Source organism: Podarcis pityusensis, assembly GCF_964106645.2.
Source record: "Podarcis pityusensis genome assembly, chromosome: Z".
NCBI lineage: Eukaryota > Metazoa > Chordata > Lepidosauria > Squamata > Lacertidae > Podarcis > Podarcis pityusensis.
This window is the reverse complement of record NC_138044.1, coordinates 35,169,592-35,182,229: the sequence shown is the minus strand read 5'-3', so window position 1 is coordinate 35,182,229 and position 12,638 is coordinate 35,169,592. Positions and strand designations below refer to the sequence as shown.

Below are 12,638 nucleotides of genomic sequence, written 5' to 3'. Positions count from 1 at the left end.
AACAACCTTGCTTACATGAGCAATCTGGGAAACATGGAAAATGTTCTGGTTCTCGTAATATGCAGGTTGTCATTTACATGAGAATTTACTTGATGCCTCTGGTGTCTCTTGTGTGGCCAGCATTTTCTCTGTTCCCTTTTTCAACCCTCAGATCTAAAACATGCTTATTTTGCAGGCTCCTGTGTCTTCAAGTGGCTCACCTCCTGCAGGAGTACCACCTCCGCCACCACCACCACCTCCTCTTCCAGGTGGTTTAGCCTCTGCAGCACCACCTCCTCCTCCTCCACCACCACCACTTCCTGGTGGTATTCCACCTCCACCACCTCCTTTGCCTGGAGGGTCTATACCACCTCCACCTATGTTTGGTGGACCACCACCACCTCCTCCTCCTTTTGGAGGGATTCCACCTATAGGAGCTGCACCAGCACTGCCTTTTGGAATGAAACAGAAGAAGAAGTACAACCCTGAAGTGTCTATGAAGAGAATCAACTGGGCAAAGGTATATAAATTTAATTTCACCAATATTTTCACCACTTTTATGATCTTTAAAGGAAAGAATGGCAGGAATTTTGTTTTGAACATAAGAATTCTAGAATTTAAACTCTTTCTAATTTTAGGGCTGATAAATTTTCAATAGTCGCAATTTGTTAACCTTTAAAACTCATTTGTAGGATGGAGTAATCTGAAGGGATTTGGGACACTTTTTCTTAAGAGTAGTGATAGCTGTAGGAAGTGCTGTGCATACCTGTGGAAACATAACTTAATTAAAAATATTATTATTGAACAACAATATCACAATGCACTTGAAGATAAAAACAAGAATTAACAACAAAATAATATAAGCTCATCACAATGAGCTTTTGATAGTAAAGTCAAACAAAAATAAAAATGAAAACAATTATAAAACTATAAATGAGATATAAAAACACAATTTATGGTCTAATCAAACCCCCAAATAGCACTATTATCTTATTTTCCTTTAGAAATGCCTAATAAATATCTCATTACCTATTTGTGAACTGCTGCCAGATTAATAATTGTCAGGTATTGGAGGACACTTAATGCAAATCTCTTTGAAGCCTGGCTATCACAGACAGGGGACTGTACTTATGGACAAGCTTTACAATGAGAGCACCATACTGGAAAGAAAACACAAACTTCTATGCAACATAGTATCCTTTTATTGGGACGCGAGTAGCGCTGTGGGTTAAACCACAGAGCCTAGGACTTGCCGATCAGAAGCTTGGCAGTTCGAATCCCTGCGACGGGGTGAGCTCCCGTTGCTCGGTCCCTGCTCCTGCCAACCTAGCAGTTCAAAAGCACGTCAAAGTGCAAGTAGATAAATAGGTACCGCTCCAGCGGGAAGGTAAATGGTGTTTCTGTGTGCTGCTCTGGTTCGCCAGAAGCAGCTTAGTCATGCTGGCCACATGACCCGGAAGCTGTACGCCGGCTCCCTCGGCCAATAAAGCGAGATGAGCACCGCAACTCCAGAGTCGGTCACGACTAGACCTAATGGTCAGGGGTCCCTTTACCTTTACCTTTTATCCTTTTATTTAATATGCACAAACTATTGAGCATGACTTTCATCCACCAGCATCACACAGAACATTGCAGATGGAATGACACTTTAATCTGACACCTACATCCAATGAACCATAACTGGGATTGCTTCTGTTCTATTTCGCCCCCCCCCCTTTTGATGACACTGTACTCTAATGACTTCCTGTTATTGTTGCTATTATTTTCTTCTCTACTTTTATTTATGCAATTAATTCGTAACGGAATATCAATAAGATACTTTGGAAAAAAACCCATACAACTTACATTGTGCAATGAAGGAAATGGGGAAAAAGAAAAAGGTGTTGCCTGTTTATAGACATCAACAAATAAAATTTTATTTCAAGGGGATTTGCTACCTGTGTGACTGTCATATACCTAATAACCCCCCAAATAAATGTGTAATCAGAAGGATTATAATCACCCTTGGTACTTGAATATATCTATCTATCCGCGATAGCAATGGACATAACTTTATTGAACCATGTTTCTAATGTATATCATGAAGCATCTTTCCAGCTCTGAGCAATTTCCAAATAAGTAGATATATGTACAATTAACTGTTTACATATCTGCGTTACCTTTATACAAAATAAGCAAAATCCGTATTTTAGGGGCCAGGATCACATTTTTACTTACAAGTGCACTGATTTCTGTAAACAAATTGTTTCCAAAATTTATGAACTTTGGTATGACTTAGACATTTTCCATCTGAATATATTTAAAGAGTGAAAATTACAGGAGCAATAGCAGCATTTTACAAAGCCATCATAAACAGTTTTCATTATATCTGCACTAAAGGAAGGTAGTTAACTTTTTAGCCTGACATAGGCTGTCTTGATTATATAAGGAGGACAGCTGCATTTTTTATTTTTTATTTTTAGAACCATGTCCACATATTTTGTCCCTTTTAAAATAAAATGTGGACATTTTCTTTGATTATTGCAAAGCACAGTTATATGCTTTCTTTGTTCACCATTGTGAGGTTCACTTCACTGATATAGGTTGTTTTTATAAATAGGTTTATTGCTTTTCATTCTAGTCTAGTAGCTGAGGCGGAGGATGTTGATATTTATGTGCATGATTTTATATAACTTCAGGACAGAAATTTAATCTAATGACACTTTTGAAGGTAATCCTTTCTGAAGTTTATATACATTAGGAATGCATGGCATAACACATTACTCTTAACATTCTGTCAGGCTTAGGGTTCTGATGTATAAACACCATGTATTATTATCTTATTCAATATGTTCAGAGAAATGCATTTGAATAGATCTTCATTTTATCTGCACATAAAATTATTGTACAATATAGGAACACAATGAGCTCTTTTGGACAGGACTGTTCAGTGTGCCCTCCATATGTTGTTGGACTACATTTACTATCAGCCTTAGCCACCAGTACCAGTGATCAGTGATTGAAGTTGTAGTCCAACAACACCTAGTGGGGCACAGGTTAACCTCTTCCTACTCAGGAAAAGTTCAGTCTTCATTCTGAAAACTTGTGAAAGGAAAGGGCTCAGATAAATTTTTCCACCTTCATTAAAAAGCATCAGAAGGTGCCAGTTCCGTACTCTTTCCAAGTCTGTTGCACTATTTTTGTGAAAACATCTCTTTATGCTTACACTCCCACTTCTCTTTTGTTTGATGAAGAAGTTCAAAGTTGAAATACTGCTTTCTAAAAATTTCCTGTTTGATTTTGTGGCTTACATCTTGTCATTGTCATGCATTGTACTTAACTGATGATTGCACAGTCACTAAGCACCTAACAAATTTTATTTCAGGTTGAACCACAGGAAATAACAGAGAATTGTTTTTGGATAAAAGCAAAAGAAGAAAAATTTGAAAACCCAGATCTGTTTGCAAAGCTGGCTCTCACTTTTGCTACACACATGAAAGGTAGGTACTTCGTTCTTTTCCCCTAAATAGTCTGTGAATAATAGATATGTAATTTTTTGCTTTTAATACTGTTATACCACCAGTGTGCATGGTGTTTTAAAAAGTAACATAAGCAATAAATAAATAAATACCATTGGGCAATAATTCCAAGATTCATACAGTCTACATTTAAAAGGGGAAGATAACAGGAAAGAATGAAGGAGATGCAGGTAGGGTAACAGGTACAGAATATGTGTAAGTTCAGAGTAATGTAGTCAGGCTTAGTTGATCTAGGTTAAATTGACTGAGTGGTTAAGCAAAAGATCAAACAGAGTTTTGAGGAAGCATTCTGAAGTAAACATGAATCACCTGTGCTATGGAAGGGAGTCCTAGCATAAAGGACAAAGGGAAAGAAAAGGCAGTTATTCCCAGGGTGTGGCTGCTGTTGCATTCTGACAGCTTCTGGGAGCCACAGGTGAGAGCTGAGTGCAAGGTAGAGACCAAAGGGATACAAACTACCCCAGAAGGAACACAACATGTTGCTCCACCAGAGGTACTACCACTCCTCTAAAACCCTAAATAACCTGCTAAACCAGGTGAGAGTAGCTAATGTGTCTCAAACCCTCAGTGAGTTAGGAACTTCCCTTTCATGCAAGGACAGGCTCCAGCAGTTGAGACCAATAGTAGGTCCAGTGTTCAAGAAAGTGGTTTCTTGTGCTTTAGAGCAGAGTTTCCCAACCTTTTTCTGACCGTGGCCCCCTTCCGACCTTGTTTCCTTCCTGTGCCCCCCATGGGCATAGCCAAAGGTGGGTTGGTGGGTGGGAATCTGCCCTCCAATAAGTAAAAATCAATACAAATCAATACACACCTGAGGTTCTGCCCCCCCTAACAAAAGCCTGCCCCCCCTAACAAAAATCCTGGCTAAGCCTATGCCCCTCCCCCAATGGTAGAAAGGTATATATTTAAATGTTTTGTTTGTAAACATAACATGTTTTATTTATATTTTTTATAATTTATACAAAATACAGTTACATAAAATGATAGGAACATAATGAAATATTGTTGAAGCAGATAAACATGGAATCAGAGATTTGGAAGGGACCCCAAGGGTCATCTTTCTAGTGCAGCCCCCTGCAACATAGGAAACTCAGGTAAAGCATCCATGACAGGTGGCCATCCAACCTCTACTTAGAATCCTCCAAGGAAGGAGAGTCCAGAAACCTCCAAGGAAGGGAAGTTCAGTCCAAAAGGCGCACAGAAAGTTCTGATATATGGAATAATTTTAAAAAGCAAGTGGTCCTCACTGACCTGACCCAAAACGATCTTGTAATCTGGAGGAGCCCTGGTTACCTATAGCCCCACACACCCTTACCTGGTAGCAAGGCCCACTGAACTCAGCATGGCTTTCTTTTGAGTAGACACTTAGTTATTTACTAGATGCAAGTCAGCAGCACCAAAGGACCCTGCTTGAGTGGTGCTGGGGTGGATTTTAACCCATTCCTTGTAGAGCTGGGTGGTTGCTCTGCAAGGTTGGGAAGGTTCCCAAAAGGTTGGGAAACATCTGAAGGCCTGATCTGCTAGGCGCTGGGGTGGATTGTACCCCGTACCTTGAGGAGTCAGGCCCAGGCTGCCACCCAACCCAGCACTGGTGGCAGCAGCAAGCAGCTCTGGCTCACTCAGCCCTACCCATTGCCACCTCACTACCGCACTTACCTGACCTGGGGTTCTGGACCATGGGCTCTGCTGGTCTAAATGTGAGCCTCAGAAATCGCCTTCTCCTGCTGGAAACAAACCAGGACTGCTCCATGAAAATACATGCGGCAAAAAGGAGCGCTAGGCCCTGGTGGGCTGCCCCTTTACCCGCTTATGATTGGCCAAGCGGATAGCCTGCCAATCAGGATTTCTTAATTTTAAAAAGTGTTTTTTCCTTCACTTCTCACTTCCCTCTGTGGCCCCCTAGCCTCGTGGTGTGGCCCCCCATTTATGCAATTTTTTACCTGTGCCCCCCTTGGAATATCCTGGGGGGCCCCAGGGGGCCATATGACTCCTGTTTGGGAAACACTGCTTTAGAGGGAAGTGAGGGGCAGATGGGGCTTGTCAACCTGAGAAGGTAGCCCACCTGGGAAAAGGAAAACTGATCTTAAGCCTCCACTTCCTTGTGGGTCATCTCCAAGAGAAGAAAAGGCTAAGGAGTAAATCCTAAAGAAATCCAAAGTGGAGTCCCTAAGATGGCTGGATGGTGCTTTGGACAACTCCTTTAGCTAAGTAGTTCCCCATGTATTGTTCTGTTTTCCTTTGGACCACATCAGCAAGGTTGAGAGGGGGATATTGCTGTCTGGGCAGCTCAGGACCTTCTTACACATTTCCCAGGCTTGCGCCCTGGAGAGGTCACTTTTGATGCAGTGTTTTTTTCTAGAAAAATACATGCTGGTACTCACCATGAAGTTGTTACAGTAAGTGCCACACTTTTGAACAACAAAAAACAGGTGACGGTACCCTTGAGTACCCCCAGGGAATAAACCAGCTGCTTTGGTGCTGCTAACCCAGTAGTTTGACCTAACTCCTAGAGACACACTTGGTTGTCTCTCAAGACAGGCAGATTCCAACTAGACTTTCCAACTGCTAAGGGTTGTAGAGCTTGAAAAGCCAAGGTTATGGGGCAGGAATGTTTTATAGAATCTGTTGGAGGAGAAAGGGCTATGTTGGGGTTTGAGTGAATGTAAAGGCGAGGATTAATTTATGTGTATAATTCTCAAATAGAGCATTATAGAATTCTGCAGTTGCAATACGGTTAAAATACTTGGAGTGAAGCCTTTATTTTCATATTTCCTGATAGAGGCCTTTCAGTCTCTTCTCATGTAGATCCAAATTGGGTTTCCTGGGTGATAAACAGACACCAGAAATAGGTTTTAATAAGCTTTTAGTGAGTATCATAAGATATGAAGTACAATGATTTCAAATTTGCTTATTCTAGCCTTTGGACACAAGGCATATTTTTGTGTAAATTGCATAACAGCATAGTAATTGTGCTCCTGGGGTATGCTAGACATGAATTTCCTCTACATGGCTAAGGCAAATAACTGTCAAGGGTTGTCAGGTTTGTTGCAGCATTGCTTCTCCAGTCAAATTCAGTTAAGAGATCTCTACTGAATGCAATAGTAATACATCAAACTCTAATTTAGGCTTAGTTCCCCCCCCCCTCCTGTCTAGTTCTCTTCTCTCCCCCTTTTCCTATGTTATATCCAAATCGCCTTATACTTATCCCTGTTGAAAATGTAAATGGAGACATCATCAAATCCTTGAGGTCTGATTTGTTGGTTATATTATGAGGGATTAAATGATAACCATACATTAAAGTTAACCCAGAAGAAGTATTTCAGCTGGGTGAGATTTATGGTTGGTAATAGTTAAGGAAGTGACAAGAAGTTGAGCACTAACAGGTCTAATAAACTGATGGCCACGATGAAAGCGTTTTAGCAGTGGAATTGCAGTGAAATATTAAAAACAACAACCTGTAACAGTAAAAATGCTGCTAAAATTATTTTTACTACAGTTTTGATTGCAGCAGATGTTGTCTGTCAGATTTCAAGCTGTGATATGGTATTGCTGGAAAACCAGGAAGGATTACCCTGAATGTTCACATCTGCCTTTACTACATCTATAACCTTTTTATTAGCCACTTTTAATTTGGCTATGTTACTAATTTACCATTACTCATTGACTTTCAAATGTTGTTCATTAACTACCACAAAACAAGAATTTTTAAATAGTTATTATAAACAAAATGTTGCTTACCTACAGACTTAATAATTTTGTTATAATATACCATGTTGGGAGTGGTAACCTGAGTGTTAAATTTCATTATCATTCCTAAACCTGTGTATTCACGCGGCTATGTCTACAAGAACTATGTGCTTCTTAAATAAATTCAGCAGACACAATTTTATATTGCCTTCAACTGACTTATTTGACTTATTTGAAGGTACATTTCTAGCTTGGTGAATAGAGAAGCAGAACTAAATGATGCCAGAAGCCTTGACTTGTATCTCAGGGCGGTCAGCAAGTTTGGAAACTAGATATAGCTGCCATGGGTTTAGTTGTTCCAAAGGCACGTTTTTGTGATGCCAAGATTGATAGCTACCATTATTTGTAACGTTGCATCTTGAAAAGTCTGAAACTCGGTTCAGACAAATACATTGATGTATTTTCCTTGTGTTCTGTACAGTGAAGTGGAAATATCTGTTGTTGTTGTTTTCCCCTATCAAGGGGGACCATAAACTTCTGCTGTTTTCTTTATGAATCTGCACTAATATAGATGAATGCAAGATTATAAAGAAGGTCTTAACTGACAAATATGTGAAATTTATTTTTAACTGTGTGTCCCCTTTCAGCTGAATGATGGGGGGAATTAGAATCATAGCATTTGAATCCTCATCGTAATTTTTTTAATGACTTTTGGGCTTTAAAAAAACCAAGAATAATAACAAAATAATGTTAGGGGGAGGGGAGAGCAGCTCACTAGTGTGTGAGAACACATGTTTGTCTATACAGCTTATGTAACCTGAGGTATAGAGTTAAGCACTCTTAATTCTTTTATTGATTTTATTTAATCTTTGCTTGCTTAACTGTCAGGGCTTTGTGTGTGTGTGTGTGTGAGAGAGAGAGAGAGAGAAAGAGAGAGAGAGAGAGAGAGAGAAACAAACTGAATTTTAGCTTCCTGTTCAGGCTTCCCATTCAGTGAAAAGTGGGAAATCCTTGCACCTTTTTAATACAGTTACAAGTGTGGGAACACAGTGTAGACTTCAGTTCATTTGCAAATTTTCATTTTATATTTATAAACTCATTACAAATGTGATTGCAAATTAAAGTAATATGCAGGGGTTACCTTCATCTCGTCATTGCACTCTTGTCCCAACCTGATTGAACTTTTGCAGATATCTGATGTTCACTTTTACTTTTTGCCAGAAAAGCCTTTTCTAGTATGCATGCACATAAGTTGTTTACTTTGATGTGGAACTCATGGTAAAATATTATGATTGGCAAATTATGGAAACACTTAAGTCAGCACTGGTAGAAGCAGAAGGGACGTACCTCATTTGATAAACTTTGTTTCAAGTATGAAATCATAAGGGGAGGGGGCGGAATCCCAATTACTCAGGAAATAAGTAAAATAAAAAGGGGAAGTTCTGAAGAATTGTGTTAGACACATTGAAGGAGTTTGGAGTTTTCTGTCTGTTTTGAACAGCAGACTCCATACCATATAGCATTGCTTCTGTAAGACCTTCTAGTTTCAGCACTGGTGGTGACCATTTTGCATGGGAGTTCTGTTGCTGGACCTGCGTGCATCAGCAGAGTGTGTATAAACACACCCCATCTTGCTCTGTTTTGCCTTCTTCTGGGTCCAAAAGTACCCACGCGTCTGTGTGCGAATTGGACGTGCCTAAAATTATCTCTGCCTGTAATAGGTTGCTGTTTCTTTTGTTGGTGAAGAGAGTAGTACAGTGGTACCTCTGGTTACATACTTAATTTGTTCCGGAGGTCCATTCTTAACCTGAAACTGTTCTTAACCTGAAGCACCACTTTAGCTAATGGGGCCTCCCGCTGCCGCGTGATTTCTGTTCTCATCCTGAAGCAAAGTTCTTAACCCGAGGTACTATTTCTGGGTTAGTGGAGTCTGTAACCTGAAGCGTATGTAACCTGAAGTGTATGTAACCCGAGGTTCCACTGTAGTTGGTAATTAAGACCCTTCCTCCATATAAAACACTCTTTGAATGTGTGAACAAACTTCCTTTGATTCTGCCAAACTATTTAAAGAACTTGGTGAGTGGCATTACAGGAGAAAATTGGAGAAGAGGCAATAGCATGGCCATTGCTGATTGTCAGATGGAGACCAGACTTACTTTCCTCAGCCTTTTCTGATGCACCTAATGAACAGCAACCTTTGGAAGAACCATAGGATTAGGGTATGACAAGATTTATGGCACTTCCCCTGTACAACTGGTTGTAGATGGGCTTGCTTCTGGATAAGAAACTGGAACAACTGGGATGGTGCCACATGGGTAAACCTTGCTTCCAAATGACAAGGCGTAATACTGGAAAGCGATGGCTTCAGTGACAGGGTATACATATATCCAGTGTGACTAGTGGTTGATATTTTAGGGCTTTTTAAACAAATCTTTTTTATACACTAAGATCATTTTATTATAAGTTGGTGAGAACCTATTTAGTATGTTTATAATTTATTTTTAATAAAAAATATTTCATTTTCTGGTATATACTTATTTTTTTCTGGTAGGAAGGCAATTACATCATACATACAATCACCTATCACTGTGGGAGTGACTCTGAAAGGAGGAAAGATCTGCTTTGTCTCAGCAGATAACTGAACAGTTTACCCTTCTGGAAGAATGCAAATGACCAAGGGTGTGTGTGCTTCTGGAGCTATTCTCTTTGGATTTAGAATATGATATAATTGAATGAAACCAACCTTATAATTAACAGGAATGGATTTAAATGTGCAAAATGTGTTGGTGACAATAGGGCAGGCAAAATTGACTGTTAAGTGGTTTCTGTTTAACTTATCAATCTTTCAATAATTGCTATCTGACGCATAGTTCTTAATAATTGAGATTGGCTAAGTCACAAGACTTATTGAATAAGCTTGATGCATATTCACAAAGCAGGTTTCCGTTCTTAGACATAGTTCTGACTATTGCATTTTTTTGTTTCTGAAAAAGAGTAGAGGCTTAAAAGTAGCAATTATCTGGGTCTGTTAGAAGTACACTAAGATACAGCTTCATTGCACCTGCTGTTCAATACTGCTTCACATGTTAGCTCCTGTTATCTCTAACTACCAGCCATGCTGCCTAGGCTGATGAGACTTGAGTCCAGTAGCAACTGGAGGTCCATAGCAGTGAACCTTCAGCTGCCTGAAACTGATCAGTAAGCCAATTAAATATTTCTCTTCAGAATACTGTCTAGTTGTGATTCCTGCTTTGCAGGAGTTTGGTCTACATGACCCTTGGTAGTTTCCATGATTACATGATACTGTGTGCAGGATTGCATTGCGAATCCAACAGCAGCTTGTGTCATGGAGTTGATCAAGCTGTTATTTTTATTGAAAACTTTAAAATTGATTGTTTTATTGGGGAAGTATCATATTTTAATACAGTTTAAATAATTCTAGTGGGGGAGGTGATGGGGACCTGAATTATGTTTGACCTTATTAATTTTAATTGTGCATGATTTAATAAAGGCAACATTATGACTTTACAGGCTACAGTATTCTTTATCCTTTTAACTAATGACCTTGTGAAATGTCACACCTTGTGAAATGTTGTGTCAGAAGAGTTCTTGATGTATTTAAACTCATCTTTGAAGGTCAATAATTCTATTAGGCCATTTTTTCGGGAATATGTTGACAGAAATTAGTGATGTAGCCAAATGCTAGCTGACAGTGTCGCTTAAAAATAATGTCTAGCAGTTTGGTTGACTTGAAAGAGACCTAACATAAAGACTTATGTTGGTTTAAGTCTGTACTTAAACCAGTTGAACAATTGAACAAAAAGGATTGTGTTAATTTTTGGCTCTTGTAATTTAGGTTGTGTATTCTGCTAGTGAAGAATAGTGATACTCTGACGAAATTAATTTTGTGTACTGTAGATCAGGAAAGGTAGTAATTGATATATAAAAGCCTTTAATAGCTGTGCATAATGACAAAGTTCCATTGCCAGTTTCTAGAGGGTGAGCGAAACTACTTCTTTTCTTCTTCTTTTTCTTTTTGCATTTTGGTCATTTCACATAATTGGTGTTTTTATTTATTTGAAAAAATGGAACGCAGTATAAAATTATCCCTTCACCCATTTCTATGACGGCAACCCTGAATTTTAGTGGGTTTGTGTCCAACTACGTTATTACTTTCCTTAAAACTTAGGACAATTAAAGCATTGAATATATTGCAGCAAAGCTGTCAGATACTTAGCAACTAGCAGATGCTTCCAGATGAGAGAAACTTTCATGATTCTTTTCACTTATATTCAGGAATCTCCATATGAAAATATTTCTTCTAAATTTAGTAATATAAAATTGCATAATTTGGGTTGCAGGCATGAACAGATAAAACTTCCACAGTGTTTTGGGAGATAAAAGTATATTGGGCCATACTTACTTACTTAAAATCAAATATTGGGTTCCTTCCCTTCCCTTCCCTTCTGCACACTAGGCTTCCTCTGATTTCAGAACCAGCCACAAGAGGGCACATTTATGAATAAGACTGGTTCTTCAGTTGCAAATGGTTGTTAGTCACAAGGGTGATGTGCTTGCCGTGATGCAGGCATAGGCTTGGGAATAAGAAATCTCTGAAGGTGATTAATGGGAATAAAGGAATAAATAACCCTATGTTGGAGTCTTCTTGGCTTCAAACTGCAGGTGGCTCTCTTGATCTTCTGGATAGCTCATGCTGAATAACTTCACCCCAGCCTTTTTTTTAATCACTCCTCACACCCCATTATGTATGTGAGTGCCACACAGTGGATAACGGATAACTGTTCAAAGATTAAAAGGCTAATCTTCAACTGGGGAATAGGGAACTGAAGCAAAACAGTTAGGTATCTCAGTATATGATTTATACAAATGTCAATATTGCCAGTGTTAGTGGAGAAGCTGCAAGATAGTCATATTACCTATGTGTGTGACTTTAGGACTGTGTTATTGTTTCATCAGTAAGAATTCATTCATAAAGTTAGTTGTGGCTTGCCTTGCTCAGGTTTTTTTTTGGGGGGGGGTATAATTCTGGATATTTGATTTTTTCAAAAAAATGGTGAATGGTTCCTTGACAAAGTGGCCTAGAACACAAACAGGATTACTTTCACAAATAGGAAATAATTTAATAAACACTTTATCTATAGCAAAATTCAACCCAGACATTGAATCTTCATTCTCATTAAACTTTCATAGCCAAAATTGCTACAGAAGAACATGGATTGCAAATTGACCTTAAGGATGATAGACGCAGCTTTGCTGCAGCTGGGCCATTGTTTAAAAGCTTCGCTGTGTGGGCCTCCCAGGAATTGCTTGTATGTTCTCTCTTTTGTGTAAACTTTTTGTTTGAGAAGCCACTCTGCAAACACTAGCCATTCGATAGCACCTGCTTCTGTTGTAGGGTGTGTGAGTCTTTTTTTGTTGTTGAGAGAGCATCAGCCC

The 12,638-nt window shown here is 39.1% G+C and overlaps 1 protein-coding gene across 1 annotated transcript in view; it reads left to right on the top strand.

Annotated features, from left to right (window-relative positions):
• DIAPH2 (diaphanous related formin 2) overlaps positions 1-12,638 on the top strand; it is a 346,556-nt gene that overhangs the window by 87,842 nt on the left and 246,076 nt on the right. Inside the window, exons 17-18 of the mRNA XM_080990485.1 lie at positions 176-499; positions 3,344-3,458. Of these exons, the coding sequence (XP_080846611.1) occupies positions 176-499; positions 3,344-3,458 (439 nt within the window). The remainder of the gene's footprint in view (positions 1-175; positions 500-3,343; positions 3,459-12,638) is intronic.